Raw genomic sequence first — 22,632 nt, forward strand, 5'->3', positions numbered from 1 at the left:
CCATTCTCTGTAGGATCCATATTTCAGATGCTTTTATCTGCACTTAGTTGTAGTTGACAAGCACATAATGGCGGAGCCAATAGCAAGCAGTTCAAATGTCCAACTTATTTCATTTGTCAATGCTTGTTGAGAATGGGGACTCGTTTTTAATCATCAGGCTTTGTCTCAGAGCAAAAGAGAGAAAGGCAGAAAAGGGAAAAAATAGAACAGCAGTGAAAAAGAGAGAACGCAGGGATGGAAAAAGAACATTTAATGGTGAAATAATAAAACTGGAAGTGTCCTGTGGTCCAAAAAATAGTTCTAATGTGAAATCACGGTTATGTTCCCTTAGTTTACTGAAGCCAGCATTCATTAGCACTGGCAGTGAACTCCTACAAAAATCATTTGACCCGATCAAATTATATTTTCTCCCTCCAAATTAAGTACTGCTTTCTGGGGCCTAGGGTGCGGTTACAAAATGGCGATGTCACTAGAAACTCCATGTTGTAGTCCTTTATTTTGAGTTCACAAGATGGTGAATTCTGGAAATCCTGGTTCACCCCAGTTTGTAAAGGATGAAGGCACGTCCCCTAAGAAAGGAGGTGCAAGAACAATAGATTGCAACTAAACTCTGCAGAGGAAATTCCCATTGTACAACAAGATCTCTGAAAGAGACAGGAGTTGGTCATGACCAAAGAAAGAAAAGAAACAGATTCAAGAAATGCAGATGGACACAGAGAACCAAGAGCTGAATAGAGAGATACCAGAGAGATGAAAATCAGGAAGGCAATGACTGAACTAGATGTCAAGAAGCTAAAAGAGTGTGCAATGTTGGAAATTTGAAAAAAGTGGTGAATGGAAAGCTTAAATTAATCTCAGTCACTGGAAATTAATATGGGCACATTCCAGTCCTTGTTTTGTATTGACTGTGACACTGCAAACAGGAATCAGCCATTTGCTAATCTGTCTGGTTGCCACCATGAAAGGTGCACTCCAACCAGTGGCGGCCGCCACATACACAGAATGGAGAGGCGAGGGGGAGGGTGGGGGGTGGCGGGACAAAGCGCGGGAGGGGGTGTCATAATAGGAATAATAAAACATTCAAAACTGTAACTTACCTGCGGCGGGCCACATTGCGCGGTGCTGGGACTTCCTTGTTCCAGCAGGCACACCATGCCAGTCACAGACTCCCTGTCCAACCCCCGCGCTGGATTGACCTTAGCAGGCTACAAAGACGTCCTGCTCAGACCAGGGAGTCTGCGGGGTTTCTCTAACTCGGCTGTTCAATACAGCCGGGTTTGAGAAACCACAGTTGCCATGTGAGTTTTGGTCAGCCTGAGAAGGCCGACCAAACACACATGAGAACCAAGGGAGTGTGCTAGAAATCCTCCTCCCCAATCTTATGCCTCAGCCCCACCCCTTCCTGCACACACCGGCTGAGCCAGAGGTTTAAAAATAAAACAGTACTGAAATATCGTTTTATTTTTTAGCTTCTGGCTGAGCCAGTGGGGCGACGCTCCTCCTCCATTGCGGAGGAGCCAGCCCTGACTCCAACTCAAACTGTTAGACCTGTAAAGAGAAGCCCGATCATTTTGGGACACGTTTCATCCTTTTTCGATCTCATGAGTGCAATGCAGCTTGAATCCAATGGCATATCGAGCTACAAGTATATGCAAAAAATACTATGAAGTAGCAAATGTCTCAGCAATTAAACTTTGGTTTCAGTACTTAATAACACTATTCTACCGCTTTTGTGCTTTTGCATCAGTTATGATAAAAGGCCACTGATTTTACAAAATGGTAGCAAACACTTTCATTGTATAAACACAAAATGACGGATTCTAGATGTGAGGTCTTTCAAGTGATTTCCCACATTTACATTGAGGGCCTTAAATCACGTAAAACATCACAGCCACGTCATTGTGAATCACTAAATCGCAAGTTAGTTTTAAGTACATTAGATCTGGTATCATTACATCACAATATGCTTTACATCACAGGTAAGTACAGGTAAGTATTAAAATTAATAGAATATTTTTCGTAATTTAGCACAATATTTGCAATATATGTGTGTATTACAGTGGCAGCAAGAGAGTCCCTGCCTGTCTATACGGTTAAATCACACTTTCCAGTGAAAAGTTATTTTTGTTTTCATAATAACTTTGACGCTGTTCGAATCTACACAATTTTTTTTTAAGTATACACGTTTTGTCGTCTTCATTCAGATTTATCAGGTGGGATCAAGTAAGAAAGGGGTTGCAAAAGTGCTATATCCCATACGATTCTTTGCTGCTCAATACAGAAAAAATGGCTGAACAAAATAACACCAAACTGTAGGCCCAAATGTAGAATTTTACTCTAGTACAAGTGCCTTTGCTTGGTTTAGAGTAAATCCATTCATCAGTTTTCAAGGAATTAGTGTTCACAAAGGGTTGCGGGTTGGGCAAGAAAAAGTTACATTTTAGAGCTATCTGGACTGTTAATCCAACAGGGTTTCCAAGAGTTTTGCAAAAAAATAAAATACTCTAATCTGATTGACCAAGATAGCTTTTTCTCCAGGTAACACTGATCTGGAATGTAAACTGTGAAACAAAAAAATCTGATTGGCTGGCCACAACATTAGAAACAAATATTGAGGCGCTGCTGCAGGATGCAGAGAATCAGTCCCGACGTCCTGCTAAAAATGTGAAAGGGCACACAATGGGAAATTTGAGCACACAGTCAAAGTTAGTGGGTGGATGCCCAAATGGACCCCCCTAGTATTTAAAATTCTTAAACAAATGTTGAATTTGCAGCAGGGTTTTCAGGTTCCATCTCCTGTTTTGTGGTCCCCAGCGAGGCTAGTACCTGTAAATGCACCAGTTTTCATCAAGGGTGAGGTAATAAGCATTGCATTTCCAGTGTCAGATATGGCTTGCATGGCTCTTTTGGAAATTATGTGTGTGGTCCTAAAGATAACGTGCAAATTTCACGTGGTTTTTCTGTTTTATTTTGTTGTCATAACTGCAATTTTTAGGTGGATTTATGAGTTTTTTTTAAAGCTATTTAATATTATTTAGATAAAGAAAATGTTAATAAATGTAGTGAAAAAGAGAACAGGGGGTAAAGGAGAAATATGATAAAATAATAAACGATAAGATATGTTAAAAAAATACTTTTACCCCACCAAAAAAAGAATTAAATATTTTAAATATATATTACGCCACTTTGTAGTTATATGTAGGCCAAAGTTTTCTTAGGAAGGGTGTTTTTTTGTTTTGTTAATAACTTTGGCACAGTTCGACGATTCATTATGAAACTTTCTGAATAAAAGTTCATCCACCTCAGCTCCTTTCTGGAATTTTTTTTGCCACTATATGAAGCTGGGGGTCAAGAAAAAGGGGGGAATTTCTAAAGATTGATTTGTGTTGTTAACTTCCATGAGAAAATGTGCTCTCTGATACAGAAAGCACAGCTGAGTGGAATTACACCAAATGTTACAAGAATATAGAACTTTACTCGGAAGGCATGCTTTTTGTGATTTAACGTAAACCGATTCAGCCATTATCGAGAATTTTGTGTTTAAAGATGTGCTCGGGTTGGGCTTCATTGGGTTAAAAAGTTGGGTGCATCTGAACAGTTGTTCCTACGGGAGTCTCACAGGAAAAAAAATGTAAAAAGTAGGGCTCTCTGATTGGCTGTGGGAACTTGAACACTGGTACCTGTGTCTTCAGTGGGATGGGCATCTGCAGGGGCTGGGCGATAAGACCTGCGGCCATCCCCCTGCTGCACATGGCTAAAGGCTGTGCACCACGGAGAGTTGGCCACCAGCAGGGAGTTGGGCATTGGGCTTGGCCTCCAGCCTGGACCTACAGCCAACTGCGTTGTGTGTAGCAGGAAGTCGGTCCCCTGCATCAGGACCAGCCGCATGGCCTATCCAATGGACATATGCAGTGGGTGGGTGGATGCCCGCAGCAGTTGGGTGTAGGCTACCCGCCGTTGAACATGGCCAGATGAGGCCAAACAAAGGTTTAATTGACGTTAGTGTTAAGTGTGGAAATAAGACCTTCACTTATACTTAAAAAAACTCAGAAATTCACTGAAAAATGTAAAAGTTAAAGTGACGTTATAGTTTAGTATGGTAATACGATGTTAACTTCTTTAAAGACAACCATAGAAATTCATTTGAAAAAGCAAACGTTAAAGTGACTTTATAGTTAGGAGTTGAAATAAGATGAAAATAATGTTTTTAAAAAAACCAAAACACTGAAATTCACCAGTTTACTGAGGTATAACTTGCGCCACCACTATGCACTGCATACGACCTCCCATATTACATCACTCATGACATGTAAAATGACAATATTGATAAATTCGGTCAGCTTGAACTCGTATACAATATATATTCGATTATCTTAAAATTGTATTTGATACATACAGTCCAGAAAATAAATGGAGCAACGTTGTTAAGGCAACATTTCATTTAAGCCAACGGCATCACATTTACCCCAATTAAACAGTAACAGCTTATGATTGCTTTTGAGTGAATGTTGCACTTACTAAATGATACATAAATGAAATAAATTATGATTGGGTCAGTGAGAGCGGAGCGGTGATACTTGCCATGTATCTGCAATTGTGCATGAAAAAGATTTTTTTAATCAATAATTATTGAGAATGCTGAGTGTGCCGTGTGATCTCTGCTTCTTGTTATTTGTGGGAATGTGAGAGAGACACCATTTTGAGTGGGAGAACATATTAACATTATAGTATTAATTAGTTGTCTGCAAGTGGCAATATTAGAAGTAACAGCCTGGTTCCATGGTAGTCTTCTCACAGGCATTCCATTAATTGCAAGATTTCAAGATTTCTCTAAGTACTTTAGATAGATAACACAATATTTTGCTATTGCTGTAAGCAGCAAAACATGCAGGGAAACTAATTTTAATACTGACGCTGTCGCTTTCTGACTTGTAGATGATGAGAGCCATGGGTACCATGTCTGGGAATACCTGTCACACTTAGCGCGTCTTACTGAGAGAAGCAAAACAGTGATGGATGGAATGCTTAAATTAATCTAAGTCACTGCTAATTGACACTCGCTGCTTACTGTATAATGACAAACAGGAACCAGTCGTATTTTAATCAATCTTGGCTCCACCCCACAAGGAACAGTTCCGATCAAACTGCTAAGCAGCTTTTTCTCTGTCCGAGAACACAAACTTTGTGGAAGAGAGGAAAGAATTACTGAGGGATAATAATTTTACTGCTTGTGCTCATCAGTGCCTAATTTGTAGGAAACAGATGAGTGCCGCCGACCATAGTTTTTCTTAGGAGCCCTTCATCAGCACTGTGGAATGCCGGGCTGCCTAGTCTTCATTGCATCTTATTCCTCTTCCATCTATCACCCTTCACTTCCTGTCTGCATCCCTCACTCTTGCAGGTCCTTTTCCATGCCTGCTTCTCTTTTTCTTACTTTTTTCCTAATTTTCTATTCCTCCCTTTTCTAATTTTCTTCCTCTTGTTGCGATGATGAAAAATAAGCCTCGGACCCCTAAAATGAATATCAGTTCCCAACACCTGCAACCATCTTCAATATTATAAAGGCAGTTATACAGCTACTGTTCTTAATTCCCCATCTATGTACCTTGAAGATATATGTATCATGAAAGGTACGTATATGAGGAGTTAAATATAGTAAATCTGTACTTGACTATATATGTTTACCTACATGGCATTTTGGGAGTCGATAGTCTGGCTAAGGTATTTTTATACCACAATATATACAACTCGATATTCTGGTAGTATCTCAATGAAAATATGCCCATGTGGAGACAGAATGTTCAGCAATTTGTTGAGTTCTGCACACACTCCCTCAATCTTACTGACCAAGCTACGCCCCTGCCTAGATCACAACCATCTCAAACTTCACAATTAAAGGTTGCATTAACATCAGCTGGCAAAGATACTTATTCTGACGACGAAAGGGAAGAAGAGAAGTATCTGATGATTAGGATTTAAGCTCAGAATGGGACAACTACTTAGCACCTGTCTCTTCCGCATCCAGCTGATTCACCACCAGACGATATTGTTGAGTTCTATGCCCTCTAAGAAGGAGCATCCAAAAGGTTTGACTTACCATTCTTAGTCAAACAGTCAGATTATTTTGTGTATGAATTTAAAGAACCTTCTTGAATGTATGTCAAAGCTGACTTTATTTGGAATGAGAGTATTAAAGTAACAAAGAATCCAGCAACAATTCCTGCTGTTATCCTCTGTCTCGATAAGAAATATAAAGCTCCTGATGATTCACGTCTGTCTGATGGGTTCATCCCAGAGCTGATTGCATGGTGATGCATGCTACTCAGTATCAATCGCGGAACCCAACCACGCCATCTGCCACTCGACCAGTTCTAAACTGAATCCTCAGTTGTTGGGGCAGCAAACTAAAGCTGGATCTGTTTGTGACATTGGAAATGGTAATTTTACACACATTGGCATCAATCACCGGGATCATGGGGGAATGCATTTTCTATAGCATGGTTAGGAATCTTTGCCTACTTTTCCCCCTAATACTCATGGTTACAAAAGTAATGAACAAAATGAAGTAAGAACCATGGTTAATCATACTAATACATCCAAAATGGCCCAGGAATATTGGAGAAACATCATACACAACTAAAACCAGTTTCCAACATGTTGACCCTACACCACAACCATGTACTTCAGGCGATCCATAATCCTTAAACATTTTGTTTTGCTACTGAACACAATAAATTGATGCATATGGACACCCTAGAGGATTGTTAAGAAACCCTAGCTAAGGCTAGAGTAGAAACAAGGAATAACACTTACAAGTTTAAATGGAAACGCTTCTGTTTTCATGTCTGGATAAAATATCCATCCAATATTATCTACACCAGAACAAGGACTTTCCCATATGTCTGCTTAAAGTTAATTTAGCAACAATATCATGTTTTAGGAGATCTTCCAATAAACTATCCTTGTAGACAATTGGGATCATCAATGACTCCTTAAAATGACTTTCTATAGCCTATCCCCATTAAAGCAACCTTCAACTCCTTGGCAACTAAATACAATCCTTTCAGAGTTGATGAAGAGTCTAATGGAACCTATACACAAAGCTGAATGGAAATATCTTTCATGGAACTATTATTGCTGTTTTCATTACCATCGGCAAGAAGAGTAAAGAGAAATTAAAGTTTTCACCATCAAAGAACCATATATGCAGTTTAGGGATGATAGGGTCATATTAAGGATACATCCTTGATTCATTCCTAAATTTAGATCTGAATTTTACTTTAATGAACCTGTGGTTTTGAAGACATTCTTACCAGAATCCTAAAGATGTTGCAGAAAGGCAGTTCATACACATGCTGTTAAAAGATGATTTACATTTTATATTTTTAGAACTAATATATTCAGAAAGACAAATCAACTGCTACTAGCATATGGCACCCTTTGCAAATGTTTGCCAGTTTGAAACAAAGAATTGCAACCTGGATTTCTGCAGCAATAGTATTTTGTCATTGTAAAGCAGAAGCACCTTTGGAGGGGATAGTAAGAGCACATTCTACAAGGAGTATTTCCACTTCTACAGCTTTGTTTTTGGGTGTGTCTATCATAGAGATCTGTAGAGCAGTAACGTGGAAGAATAGATATGCATTTACTCAGCGTTACATTTTGGACTCAACAGTATAAAAGGATGCATCAGTGGGACAAGTGAGACAACGAAATTGACAGATTAGCGCACAGTCTTGCTGAACTTTGCTGCTAATCTTTTTGCTTTTCTTTTGTCCTGATTTGTTTTAAAAACTGAAAGAATCTTTTTAAAATCTTTTAACCTTGTGTGATTTAGCTCTGTGGGAATTTTAATTTTTTGTGACATACTGGAGCGGTAGGGGGAATCGAATCCTGAGTTTTGGTGCAGTTCCGACTGTCACCGCCTTCTTTTCTAGACGATGCGGTCTCGTTGTTACACGCTGCCCTCACGCTGGCCTCATTAAAGCGGGACGCTGTACGAGTGCGCCAGACCCCGAAATTGACAGATTAGCCCTCCGTCTTGCGGAACTTTGCTGCTAATCTTTTTGCTTTTCTTTTGTCCTGATTTGTTTTTAAAACTGAAAGAATCTTTTTAAAATCTTTAAACCTTGTGTGATTTAGCTCTGTGGGAATTTTAATCATATGTGACATACTGGAGGGGGAATCGAACCCTGAGTTTTGGTGCAGTTCCGACCGTCACCGCCATCTTTTCTAGACGGTGCGGTCTAGTTGTTACACTCTGCCCTCACGGTAGCCTCATTAAAGCGGGACGCTGTGCAAGTGCGACGTTGTGCGAGTGCACCTCTGGCGTACCGAAGGCCGCCTAAGGCAAGCCCGTCTGCGCCCGTCGGCGTCCCAGAGGCGGCCCGGGCCGGAAATGCGGCCAGTCTGTCACCAGAACAGCGCCTTATGACCAGGTACGATTCAGAAAAGGGGGTGGTGATGAACAGAGTGTCTGAATTAAGCAGACCACTCTTACCCAGTCCAAAGATCAGGGCTTGATCCATCACCGTTATTTAGCTCACTGCCCCATCCCAGCTCAGAACCCGGCTATATGCAAATTAGTCTGTCCCTGGCCCACTGCATCATGGGAACAGGGCAGACCAAACTACCAAGCCAATTCTTCACCAGAAAGGAGACAAGCTTCCGGGGACCGGTTTCTGCCATTTCAGGCGGCGTCGGCCCGGCTTGCTTGAATCCTGATGGAACAGTGAGCAAGGGACTCATGTCTGAGTATACCCTTCCACGCTTATGGTGGACAAAATGATTCAGAAAAGGGGGTGGTGATGAACAGAGTGTCTGAATTAAGCAGACCACTCTTACCCAGTCCAAAGATCAGGGCTTGATCCATCACCGTTATTTAGCTCACTGCCCCATCCCAGCTCAGAACCTGGCTATATGCAAATTAGTCTGTCCCTGGCCCACTGCATCATGGGAACAGGGCAGACCAAACTACCAAGCCAATTCTTCACCAGAAAGGAGACAAGCTTCCGGGGACCGTTTTCTGCCATTTCAGGCGGCGTCGGCCCGGCTTGCTTGAATCCTGATGGAACAGTGAGCAAGGGACTCATGTCTGAGTATACCCTTCCACGCTTATGGTGGACAAAATGATTCAGAAAAGGGGGTGGTGATGAACAGAGTGTCTGAATTAAGCAGACCACTCTTACCCAGTCCAAAGATCAGGGCTTGATCCATCACCGTTATTTAGCTCACTGCCCCATCCCAGCTCAGAACCTGGCTATATGCAAATTAGTCTGTCCCTGGCCCACTGCATCATGGGAACAGGGCAGACCAAACTACCAAGCCAATTCTTCACCAGAAAGGAGACAAGCTTCCGGGGACCGGTTTCTGCCATTTCAGGCGTCGTCGGCCCGGCTTGCTTGAATCCTGATGGAACAGTGAGCAAGGGACTCATGTCTGAGTATACCCTTCCACGCTTATGGTGGACAAAATGATTCAGAAAAGGGGGTGGTGATGAACAGAGTGTCTGAATTAAGCAGACCACTCTTACCCAGTCCAAAGATCAGGGCTTGATCCATCACCGTTATTTAGCTCACTGCCCCATCCCAGCTCAGAACCTGGCTATATGCAAATTAGTCTGTCCCTGGCCCACTGCATCATGGGAACAGGGCAGACCAAACTACCAAGCCAATTCTTCACCAGAAAGGAGACAAGCTTCCGGGGACCGGTTTCTGCCATTTCAGGCGTCGTCGGCCCGGCTTGCTTGAATCCTGATGGAACAGTGAGCAAGGGACTCATGTCTGAGTATACCCTTCCACGCTTATGGTGGACAAAATGATTCAGAAAAGGGGGTGGTGATGAACAGAGTGTCTGAATTAAGCAGACCACTCTTACCCAGTCCAAAGATCAGGGCTTGATCCATCACCGTTATTTAGCTCACTGCCCCATCCCAGCTCAGAACCTGGCTATATGCAAATTAGTCTGTCCCTGGCCCACTGCTTCATGGGAACAGGGCAGACCAAACTACCAAGCCAATTCTTCACCAGAAAGGAGACAAGCTTCCGGGGACCGGTTTCTGCCATTTCAGGCGTCGTCGGCCCGGCTTGCTTGAATCCTGATGGAACAGTGAGCAAGGGACTCATGTCTGAGTATACCCTTCCACGCTTATGGTGGACAAAATGATTCAGAAAAGGGGGTGGTGATGAACAGAGTGTCTGAATTAAGCAGACCACTCTTACCCAGTCCAAAGATCAGGGCTTGATCCATCACCGTTATTTAGCTCACTGCCCCATCCCAGCTCAGAACCTGGCTATATGCAAATTAGTCTGTCCCGGCCCACTGCATCATGGGAACAGGGCAGACCAAACTACCAAGCCAATTCTTCACCAGAAAGGAGACAAGCTTCCGGGGACCGGTTTCTGCCATTTCAGGCGTCGTCGGCCCGGCTTGCTTGAATCCTGATGGAACAGTGAGCAAGGGACTCATGTCTGAGTATACCCTTCCACGCTTATGGTGGACAAAATGATTCAGAAAAGGGGGTGGTGATGAACAGAGTGTCTGAATTAAGCAGACCACTCTTACCCAGTCCAAAGATCAGGGCTTGATCCATCACCGTTATTTAGCTCACTGCCCCATCCCAGCTCAGAACCTGGCTATATGCAAATTAGTCTGTCCCTGGCCCACTGCATCATGGGAACAGGGCAGACCAAACTACCAAGCCAATTCTTCACCAGAAAGGAGACAAGCTTCCGGGGACCGGTTTCTGCCATTTCAGGCGTCGTCGGCCCGGCTTACTTGAATCCTGATGGAACGTACAGCACACAGCACCTCCTTGATATTTTGGGAGGCGTTTCACATGTAGACCTCATTATTATGTTCCTGGGAGTAAGTCCCACCCCGGCTGCAGAGGTTGTAGCTGGGTAGTTTCATGTAATCCGAGGTTACCTAATGCCATACCTGCCCTCTGCACACATAGGTCTTTGCAGGAGTATACTGGTAAACATCTAAAAGCTTTTCTATTAAATACACACTGTGTAAAAAAACATGAGCTTCAACTATCTGATGTATTATAAGTCCGAGAGGAAAAAAAATCTTTCCTTGTAAAAAAAAGTAGTGAACTCTTTAATATCGTCTACCTCATCTATTAGCCGCCCTTTTATCCACACCAGCGATTGGACCAAGTGTAGGGCCTACTTCTTCTATGGAAACATTTTAAGCATTCAGGACTCCTTTGCGGACCAACCCTTAGAGGTGGAGGAAGTTAGTGATCCACCTCCTGGCCGCAGCATGGACTGTCTTTTGCAATTCCTGAGTATTAGCCTCAATCAATCTCTCTCTTTTATGTTAAACCTCAAATTTGGTTCACCCTCAGACCCGTGCCCAGCCAAAGTTTTGTCATCCATAGCTTAAGTGATCAATCCGGTTGTTAATTCGATTTTAAACACCACATTGCGGGAGGGCTTTATGCCCCAAATTTGGAAAAACACTAAAATCCTTCCTCTTTTAAAAAAACCTATGGCAGACCCTGAGGTTACCAGTAATTACAGGCCTATCTCCCTCCTGCCCTTTTTCTCCAAGGTTTTGGAGAAATACGTGAACGAAGTTATCACGAACCTTGCAGAGGACAACGCTCTCTTACACCCCAGTCAATCTGGCTTTAGAGCCAATTTTAGTACCAAAACTCCTTGTTAGAAGTCATTGAGACGATCAAAGCCACGTTGGATAGAGGAGGGAACGCGGTTTTGGTGCTACTAGACCTCTCCGCGGCCTTCGATACCGTCCCCCACAAGGTCTTTATGCCCCAAATTTGGAAAAACACTAAAATCCTTCCTCTTTTAAAAAAACCTATGGCAGACCCGGAGATTACCAGTAATTACAGGCCTATCTCCCTCCTGCCCTTTTTCTCCAAGGTTTTGGAGAAATACGTGAACGAAGTTATCACGAACCTTGCAGAGGACAACGCTCTCTTACACCCCAGTCAATCTGGCTTTAGAGCCAATTTTAGTACCAAAACTGCCTTGTTAGAGGTCACTGAGACGATCAAAGCCATGTTGGATAGAGGAGGGAACACGGTTTTAGTGCTGCTAGACCTCTCCGCGGCCTTGGATACCGTCTTCCACAAGCAACTTTTGCAAATACTTGAGGGGGGCGGGTTTGGAGGCACGGTGTTAAAGTGGATGACATCCTTTCGCAGCAACCGCCATCAAACAGTCTGGGCACCACCTTTTTCAGTAGAAATCCCGCCCTTGAATGTGGGGGTTCCGCAGGGATTGATTTTAAGTCCCATGTTGTTTAATTTGTACATGGCTCCTCTTGCCCTTCTCACCGAGAATCATGGTGCTAAAATAGTGTCATACGCGGACAACACTCAATTGTTGTTTACGTGCGAGAAGGGCTTTGACTTCAATGGGACCAAAATAAAGGATTACCTTTCTGAAGTCTTCGCGTGGTTTAGCTGTAACCAACTAAAATGTAACTCTGATGAATCAGAGATTATTTTCTTTGGCCCTCGTCCACATGAAGCCTGGCACTCTTGGTGGCCACAAGACATGTCCCCCCCGTTGTCGGAAGACACTATTGTGAAAATCTGGGGGTCAAATTGGATTCTGCACTCTCTATGAAGGCGCAAGCCCAATCAGTGGCAGGCACCTGTTTTGGGACACTGAAAATGTTGAAAAACGTCCTCCTGTTACTTCCAGTCTCACATCGTAAAACAGTTGTCCAGGCCCTAGTGATCTCGAGCCTGGATTATGTCAATTCTTTGTATCTAGGACTTCCAGAGTATCTACTAGGTCATCTGCAGACTATTTAGAACATGGCAGCCAGGGCCATTTTTTCAACTAGACCTAGGACACATACTTCTCATCTCTTATACGCACTTCACTGGCTGCCAGTGCGAAAGAGAATTCACTTTAAAGCCTTAGTCCTGGTCTTCAAAGCTTTCCATAAAATTGGGGCTCCACATCTTAGGGAGAGATTTCAGCCTTATATGTCTCAGCATTCTTTAAGGTCTTCTACCCTGTGCTTGATCTTGACTCCGAGGGTCATGCCCTCATGGGTAGGGAGAAGATCTCTTCAAGTAGTAGCAGCACGACTTAGGAACAGCCTCCCCTGGTAGACTTTTCCGGTTCTGTGGTTGGGGTCTTTGTCTGTCAGCGGTTATGGTGGTCTTTTCGTAGCGCCGGGACACTCTTTGGAGTAGCCGCGCACTGTACAAATTCCAGATAACATAACATAACAAGTAGTAATAGTGATACAGAGGCGCAACTAGATAATTTATTTGGGGGGGGCTGATTCTTCAGGCAAAAGGCAAAGTGGAGCTGCAGAGGCTCTAAGCGGGGGGGACCTCAAAGCCTCATTAACAAGCAAAAGGTCTTTAAAAGACCTGTGAAGTACTCGGGTGCGGCTGTGTGTGTGCCCGGGAAGCTGTCTCATCCCGGGCTGACACACACGGCGGGGGGGGGGGGGGCTGAAGCCCTTTGAGTCCAATGGGCGTTGCGCGCCTATAGTGATACGTCATCTTTTCCAATTGGGTGAGCCTCGTCATAATCTACTTACCCACCATCCGAAATACTACTACTGCTACTAATAATAATAATCATGTTGTATTGTTGTGTTGTTTATCAGCTTACTATTCTGATTCAAGCATGTGCATCTATGAAGGCTACAGTACTGGAGAAGAAAAACTCTACTTATCTGTAACTGTAGTTCTCCAGTACTGTTGCATTTTTATAGATTCACATGCAAACCCAGCCTCCTCCACTTAGAGGCTCACCCATTGTATGTGGTTTATTATTATTCCCCCTTGTACTAGAAAATGTAAGGTATGGTAGCCTCTAAGGGGAGTGGTCATCCGGATGGTGCAGGCGTTTGGTTCTTTTCAAAAGATGTGAATAGGATACTAATATTAATGTTTTCTGGCCCTTACAGGCTATATATAACCCTGCACTGCTATCTAGTTTTGCTCTGCGGTTCCCACTTTGATGATAGGGAATGATTTGCGTATGTTAATCTATGAGAGATATCCTGGAGAACCACAGTTACAGGTAAGTAAAGTAATTGCCTATTTGACATACTGGTCGTTATTGTACCCTCGCCATATTGCATGCTTCATATTGCATGACATATGAAGCATGTAGTTTTTGTGATACTGGTACTAGTATACCCCCATTATATTGCATTTGCTACACTGACCTAACCAGTACATTACAAGGTAAGTATATGTAGGTAGATGTTGAGGTAAGAATGGCAAATATACACTTACTATGACAATGTGGTGGTAGGTAATGTCCTGGATTACAAATTATTGTTGGGTGATATTATCGAGCTCGATTCAGTGTCATGCAACCATGGTAATAAGTGGGCCGGGGAAATATCTTATTGTTTTAACATTTCTGTAGGATGGTTCCATATTTATGTAAGGTTTTCAGCTGCACCTACAGACCCCTCAATGTCCCTCAATGACCCCTTTTTGTGAAGAGTCTATCTTGCAAATAGCTCTAGAAATCGCTCCTGAGAGAACCAACCTCTTTTCAGTCGAGGAGATATGGAAAACCAGAAAGGTGAGGCATTCCAGTAGGGCTCTGTGCAACCCGCAGTTGTCAACAAGTAAGGTTGTACATTTTCCTAGTAGCTGTGGCCGAGCGATTCCAGGGGGCAGCGACACCAGAAGTGGAAACCTTTAGCCAAAGGAAAGTATTTCATATACACTTCCCTACAGTAAGAATGTTGAAATGATGCAGTCAAAGCGTTTTCATATCATATTTGCTGGCAGGTTAAGGTATCCCATCTGTTCCTTGAAAATGTAAAATGCACAAATTGCTGCTCTAAAGAGGTGGTCTTGATTTGAGCAGGGCCGGATGGGAACCGAAACCGGCCCTGGCACACTGCTCGCCCCCCCCCCCTTGGCGGGTAGAGGGGTGTGTAGCCGAGCTGTGTGCCAGGGCCGGTTTCGGACAATTTTGTTACAGGGGGCCGATATTGCCAGCCTCCGGTAACGAAACGGCTCCCAGGGGCCCAAAACCATACCCCACCCTGGCGGCCCACCGGGGAAATGCCCGGTGCCCGTTACAGCCAGGCCGGCCCTGGATTTGAGAGACATCCCTTACCTCATCCAATAGTGATAACACTTTCTTGGCCGCCCCTCTGTTATCTGAGTGTACCGATCCATCCCAAGCCACTCCTTCCAATTGATATGAGCGTCCCTCATTGATACAGTACCCCTTCCTTCAAAGGTGGCCTAGAGCCCTGCGCGACCCCTCCCATTGCAGGTCCTGACCTGTAGTTTGGTTTTTCTCTTCTCAGGTGGCGGATTGGCTCGCCCTGGACGGGGAGGGATTCTCTTTCAACTGGGAGGAGGCTGTGAGCCGGGTAGGTCCCTCCCTCTGCCTTTTTGGGGGTGATTGACAGATACAAGTCAACTCAACATAGATGTTCGCTCTGTTCACAACCCCACAGCTCGGTCCCTCTATTCTGGCAGTCACCTATTCTTGTGATGCAGCCTTAAGACCCCCTTCTTACTGCCACATACTTCCTCCATGCTGCGCTGTCACCAACCCTGATGTCCCCATGCACTTCTCTGCTGCCATATCCTTTTTTCAACTTAATCAGCTCTCTCCTGCTGTTCTGTCCACATCCACAGGCTCTACCGCTGTTGTTGCCCATTGCTCTGCTGCCCAGTTCCAACAATATGCTCTGGGCTGTCATTACCCTTCCATGTTGGCCTGTTCCTTCCTTGCACCACGCTACCTTCCCTTTTTTCCTATCCCCTTTATGAATCTTTGTTTCTGCCCGTGCTGCGTGTTCCCCTCCCACTAGCTCCTTGTGCCTCCGAACTGTCCTGTCACGATCTCTGCTATCCACTCCTCTGCAGGCTATGTCCTCATCTGTTATTGCTCTCCTCTTGCTGCCTCTTCCCACCAGGCTGCACCCCTTTTCTTGGGATTGCTGTTTTGTCCCCACCCATGTAGCACTGTCACACTTAACCACTCCTCTGCCTCCTTCTTTGCTGTCATCCATTCCACCCTACTGCCCTGTCTGTCTCCCCTGCCACTCTGAAATGCACCAAGCTTTGACAAAGCTAAAATATCCTAGTGTTTCTGTGTATGTTTTTATGAGCATGACGTTGCATTTTGTGTATATTTATCATAAAGTTATTTCAGAATGCCTCCTAATTATGAGTGTAATTACTGTGGAGGAAGACAATGAACTATTTTCGTGATAGACTAATAGGGCCCCAGACTTCGGCAGTCCCTCTACTGAGTGGAGGGGAATATTGTAGAACTGCCTGATGGTCTTTTCTGTGGGGTCAAGACATAGGACGAACAGATGAGCGATGTGTGTTTTTGGGGGCAGCAACCTCGGACTTTTTTCTTTACCACCAACTCCTACCTTGTTGTTCAAGGACGGCTGGGCCTCACTTAAGAAGGCATACTTATTGTAATTGCATTTATATTGCAACCCATACCCCTGGTGAAGATCCTATATGCATTAGCAGACCGATAGCACGCTACACCGTGGCGGGGTGCTTAGATGGAAGAGTGCTGAGTTACAGTTTGGCCTATGTGGTGAGCATGTTGGTGTTCTGCGTGAGTGACCGTAGTGGTGCTCTTTCCTTGTCTTTACTTGCTGCACCTAGATGTGTGATGGGAAGAGTGGGAGCGGGGTCTACGGCGGTGCGACCGCACTGGGAGCTGACTTTGGGTGGGGGCGTCGTCTTTGCCAGTATATTATAGTTTTAAAAGCACTTGCTGACGCGTTCCTGGCCTCAAAGAATTTTCAGGCAACAATAAAAATGTCATGAAACTCCAGTGATTAATGTTCTTCCTAGAGAGAGATCGGAGTTTTGTCTAGTGGAAGTTTTGACTCATGGTAATGTAGCAAAGAGGGTTAATGTGCCTGCTGCAAAGAACGTGTACCATGCAGATCACAACGTGCATATAATGTAAATAGGTCAGTAGGTTGCTGCTTTTGTCAGAGAGAACCTTTTTTACTTTCTGTCGCAGTTTATAAGTGAATAACCCAACATGGAACAGTGACCTATTAGCTGTCATCAAAGAGCTGCATGCAAACTGCAAGATATAAATTAGAGTGTTATGATTTTTCCCAGTCTTTGATTATTCTAATGTTGCAGAAAGGGGTCATTTGGATAGAAATCAATTCTGATTATTAAAGACAACCCCCAACTTTGGTGTTACGTGTTAAATTCTGAGTGTGTGCTTCTCCAGACCAATCATTACTAAACTATACTGCCTACTAGTATGGTTGTCTTGTGACTCCATAACCTTGTTGTCCTCTTTCTTATGTAACATTTCCTACACAGTGATTGACACACTTATGATTGATTGTATCTGTGTAATGTGTGTGATGTAAAGTACTCTGATACCGTACACTGGTGTAAGTGGCACTGTTAAACTAAACGCATCTGAGAGAGAGAGTGGTTATGGAGACTTGAGGGGCACTGTTAAAGGGTGGTAGTGAGGGAATCCTTGGTAGAGGTGGTCATTGGGGGACGTCAACAAATATTGTCGTACAGGGCACCACCAGCGCTAAAGCCCGCCCTGAGTGTGAGAGTTAGAAGGCATGCAATTTACATTAATTTTCTTTTGTGCCTGATTGGACCGTTTTCAGCTTTACTATTTATTCAACCAGAGCCACAATAAACACCTTGCTGACATGCACACAATGTAGTCAACAATGGTAAATGTGTGTAGCTCGCGGACGTAATGGCCGCCTTTTAGCTCGGCTCCGTCGGCCCTCCGGCTAACTCCGACTATCCTGCCATATATCCTGCACTGCGACGCTACTTCCATACAGAATTCGAACTTTAAAAACCCACTCTTACTCACCGTCTGATCCGGAGGTCCCTGGGTGCTGTGGATCCGCAGCTGTGCCCTCGGTGAGATTGGGGCCTCCGGGCGCTCGAGACCGGGACCTCGCCTGCGGGACCCGACCGGCGGAGAAGAGATTCCTGCGGGATCCGACCGGCGGAGAAGAGATTGCCGGCCCCGGCCGTGAAAGTGAGCCACTGGTGGGAACCGTTGTGCGTGTGCCCCGGAGATCCTGAACCGGCCCGATGACTGGGCCGTGCGGCTGGAGGGGGACGAGCTGTGTTGGGGGCTGACCGTGTGAAGGGGTCCCTTCGCCTTTGTCCTGTCCGGCGGTCCTGGACCCCGCGCCTGGCTCTCGCCTGTGGGGCCTGCCGCTGTTCGGAGGGGATCCCCCCCCATCGGGCGCACTCCCATCCTGTGCCGGTGAGGCCGTTGTTGGGAGCCTCCGGAGGTCTGTAAAGTCCTACATTTGGGAACTGTTTGGGGGCCCACGGTGGAGTGTGGGGCGGCGAAACTCACAAGATGGCTGCCGACAACGTGGGGGGTACTCCGCTCTGCACCGATGCTCCTTGCCGGCCGGATTGTGCAGAGGCCTGGGTGTGTACTCGAGCGCCCACGCCCGGAGATGTCCTGGACGCCTTGATGTCATTGTACGCTGTCTTGGCCCCCGGTGCCTCTGCTGACCCCGTGCGGCTCGCCGCCATTTTGGGCCGCCGCTCTTTCATGCACCCCTGTCGTCCTGATGTCGCCATTGCTTCACCCCCTTCGGCTGCGCCAGGAGTTGCTGTTGTTGTTCTTCTGCCGCTTGATGGGCCGGTGACTATTGACCCTCTGCTTCCTCGTCGCCTGGATTTCGAGGACTTCCACACGCCGCGGAGATCTGCTCCTTCCCGGGTACCTGGGACTCATGGTGGGCCGCTGTTTGCTCCCGCTTCGTTGGATTCGAACTTTTGTTCTGGAGGGATACCTTTGTACTGTCGAACTGCGCGTCTGGACTCCGGCTTGCCTTTGCTTGCCCTGTCGTTACTGCTCCAATTGACTTGCTTAATTGACTTTTTGTGTTCCCTCCGTACGAAAGCTCTACTTGATTTATATCATTGCCGTGACTCTGGACTACGTTATGATTATTTTTTGCTGGGTGGTCCGCTCCACATTATCCTTTATTGGGTTGGTTTCGTGATCAGGAAGGGTTGGGGGTGAGTTGCACGACATGATAGTTTGCTGGTCTACCTGCCCGTCGCATTGATGTTTGCATTCCCGACACGGTGAAACGTTACGATCTCTCCCTCCTCCCCCTCCCTGTGGTTCTTGCTGTATGTGAAGGTGTAGTACTGATTTGATACTTATTCATTTGTTGGTCGGGGGAGGATCGTGGCCGAATGTGTTTTGCTCATATCCTCTAGCTCCTCCCTCACAATTTATTTTTGTTTTGTATTCCCTCTCCTTCTATTTTTGTCTTCTTCCTCTACTTTTCTTTCACTATATTTCGGGTTTCGGATTAGGGCGACAGGCACGCTGTTTGGAGGGTAGGCCATAGCCTTCTGCAGGGGTGCGGGGTGGGACGGGTGGGTGGGGTCTTTCAGATGTTTTCTTTTGGTTCTATGGCCCTTTTCTATCCCTTTATATCGGTGCCGCTTCTGTCCTCGCTTCTCAGGCTTGGGTGGGTTGGGGTCTATTGCTATGCCACTTTTCCCGGTTTCGATGCTTCGTTGCGACTGCCATACCTCTTTTCGCCAGCTACCACTTTCTTCTGTACTATTAGCCGCGGGCTGCTTGGCCCGGGGTGGCGCCCATCTCGCACGATTGTGTTTCTCTTTTATTTTTCTTTATTTTGTTCTTCTCCCTTCCTTTCCCCCCCCTTTTTTGTCCTTTTTTGGTTTCCTCTCCCTTGTTTCCTACCTATTTCCCCCCCCCCTTCCCTTCTCCCCCCCCCTTCCCCCCCCCCCCTTCCCCCTTTTTCCCAGGCTCGTATAGTGAGAAGTGGGCTGATTCGTACATTTTTTCGTTCCCCTTGCCTCCGTTAGCGTGTTATTGGGTGGGGGTCATTAGTTCTTGGTAGCACTTGTATGCTTCTCCACTACATTTTGCGTCTGTTTTGTGCTACGGTCGTATCATGCCCTTACATCCTCCTCCCCCCCACCCCCCCCTCCTCCTCTCGTTTTGGCATGGGTGTAATCCTGTTTCTGGGTTTTTCCATATTTGTGAGTCAACCATGAGCCTTGTCCCCTTATTATAAAATAGACCTCAATGATTATGATGTTGGGCCGTTATTGCTGCTTATCCCATTTCTAGCATTGTTCGATTATGTTTGCTTGCCTGCCACCTGGCCTTGTGTTGCCTATTTTGCCTCTTGATTGTCTCTGACTTGTGGCCGGCCGGATTGGTTGTAGGCCCGTACATGTTTATCCTAATGATGCAAATAAAGGTCTTCAAAAAAAAAAAAAAAAAAAAAATGGTAAATGTTAGTAATGTTTTTTTAAGGGTTATCCAGGGGTGATAGCGAAACAACCCACCGACATACACTGGATCAGGGTCGGACTGTGAACCCAAAGCAGCCCTGGCAATTTTGTCATGGGTGCAAGTGTGAAGCACTCCTGCTTTTATTACTGGGGCAGATAGTGCATCAAGGCTGCAAAACGTCCCCTCAGTAACAAAACTGGCTCCCACCACTGCAAAACCAGCCTCCACCCTTCCTGCCTTCCGTTGCCCGCTACGGCTAGTTCGGCCCTGCACTGGATAGGCAGCCACCATAAATGGTGTAGAGAATTGGACAAGGAGAGGTGAAGAACTTTCATGAAACTACCCAGAAGTGACTGACAGCCATGACCCCAAGGTCGGAGTCAGGTATGCAGGTCGAACAAAAGATCTAGAGAAACAAGATACACAAATGTGACAGGTCACAAATCAAGAAGGCTATAACCTAATGCCAGGCATGTACAAATAACATTTGCTCTTGTAGAATCTAATGTGCAGCGGAGGCAAGGCCCAAAGAATAGCCATGGCTATGTGGCGTCCACTCATATGCAGTGGAGGGAGAACCCAAAGAATTCAACAGTCAACAGTCACCTACGTATAGGGTCTTTGGAGTCCTACCAGAAGCAATCAAAAAGTGGCCCATGGGGGTTCACAGACATCTCAGTAGAGAGACAATGGTGTACTACCCAAAGAGGCCTATGTGCAAACCGAGAAATTCGCAAACATATCAGAAGAGGGTCTATATTGTGCCACCTACGTTGGTGAAGACACAACCCAAGTATTACCACATGCTCCTCAGTAGAGGGCTTATGGGGTCAACCCAGAGGCAGCGAAGATGTAATCCAAGGAGATTGACAGGCATCTGAGACAGGAGTCACACAGTGATGGCATATTGATCATTGCTGGGTGGTCATTACAGAGAAAAATCTAACAACAAAGGGTTAAACCTGCAGTGAGATAAAAACTGCAAAATTCTCCCAGTTGAAACATTGAAATTATGTAGCGGAATAGCAACCTCCTCTGCATGTGAATAACAAACCTGCTACAGTTGCCATGTGAGTGTGTGTTTATGCATGTATAGTGTGTGTTATTTTAAATAAATTCATGCAAGTCTCCCTTTACATGTCACACTTCAGGTAGCCTCCTCAGCCAGTTACACCTCTGAATGCACAGTCCACGTGATCTCAGTCTGCAAACGCTACAAAGAAAAGCATCAGTGCTCGTCGGAAACAGATCAATACAATGTGCCAACGCAGTGCTTTTCTATCATCTACTTAGACACGAACACGAAGACTGAACGCTGCAATATTTGCATCACGTGCTCAGCACTGACACAGACATGCTGTAAATACTTCCTTTTTTAGGTCTGGCTGAGAAAGCTTTACCTCCTTGGCAGACAGAGCACGTGTATCAGAGGAAACAGTAAATGGAGTTGTGATTGTTCATTTTCACTTGTATGGTGCACAATTTGACACTAGTATGGCATCCATTGTGGTTTGTAAACTGTAGAATGCATGTCTCAGGATTTGTGCTTAGTTTTTGGTGAGAACTGTTAGCCTTGACTGGGCGTATTGGGGGTAGCACCATTTTTTAATGGTGGTTAATTGCTTCAGGCTTTTTGTTTTCTCAACAAACATGCCCCATAGCAGAGATACTGCTTAACAGGACATGCTCACAGTAAACACGGTTATGTTACGCATATTGTTTGCATTTCTATAGCACGAACATCCTTTTACCTGGGCGCCATTTTAAGTGGACCTTGGACTATCCATAAATCAATTAAGTGTGTTGGTGTTTGAATGTGAAAGGTTAGACAAAAGTTTGTTGAATACTTCGTTGACAAGTGATTTGCGTCAATTAGTGCCAAGGTAAAAAGGTAAAATCTTTGCGCTGGTTTTTCTAAACGTCTTATTTGCATGTGCATAGATGTTAAAGAATTTCCATGTTTTTCTACATTACCTGGTGCGTTGCCCATGCTCGGCTGAAGTAAGGGCTTCTCTGTTTAAGCATTACAGTCCAGAGAGGTAATTGTGATACAATATTGTGTCATAAGAGGGTGGTTGTTAAAACTAACAAGACATATCAATTGATCATAGTGGTTTCAAGTATTGTTACTGTACTTCAGCCACTGAGCTCCTGTTGTGGCTCAATTCGAACAACTGTATAGTAAGTTGCCATGTTTGTATTCAAAGCTATAGGGTTCCGTCTTATAAATGCTGTTTGAAGATACTCATTTGAGGTATGTCTAGAATGAAGGCGTTTGAAGATATTTTCCACGAAGTATGCTGTAGGAGACAGCAAACAATGGAAAATAGGGTGAAGCATGACAATACTAGAATTGATATTA

General features: G+C 45.0%; 1 protein-coding gene across 3 annotated transcripts in view; it reads left to right on the forward strand.

The window, feature by feature from the left end:
* Positions 1–22,632, forward strand: part of ANK1 (ankyrin 1) — a 1,318,767-nt gene that overhangs the window by 279,413 nt on the left and 1,016,722 nt on the right. Inside the window, exon 2 of one of the 3 annotated variants that reach the window (XM_078666234.1) lies at positions 15,286–15,351. The exons of the other annotated variants lie outside the window; for them this stretch is intronic. Coding sequence (XP_078522360.1) covers positions 15,286–15,351 — 66 coding nt within the window. The remainder of the gene's footprint in view (positions 1–15,285; positions 15,352–22,632) is intronic. 3 annotated transcript variants of the gene reach the window in all.

This window comes from Lissotriton helveticus, chromosome 11 (genome assembly GCF_964261635.1).
Source record: "Lissotriton helveticus chromosome 11, aLisHel1.1, whole genome shotgun sequence".
Taxonomy (NCBI): Eukaryota; Metazoa; Chordata; class Amphibia; order Caudata; family Salamandridae; genus Lissotriton; species Lissotriton helveticus.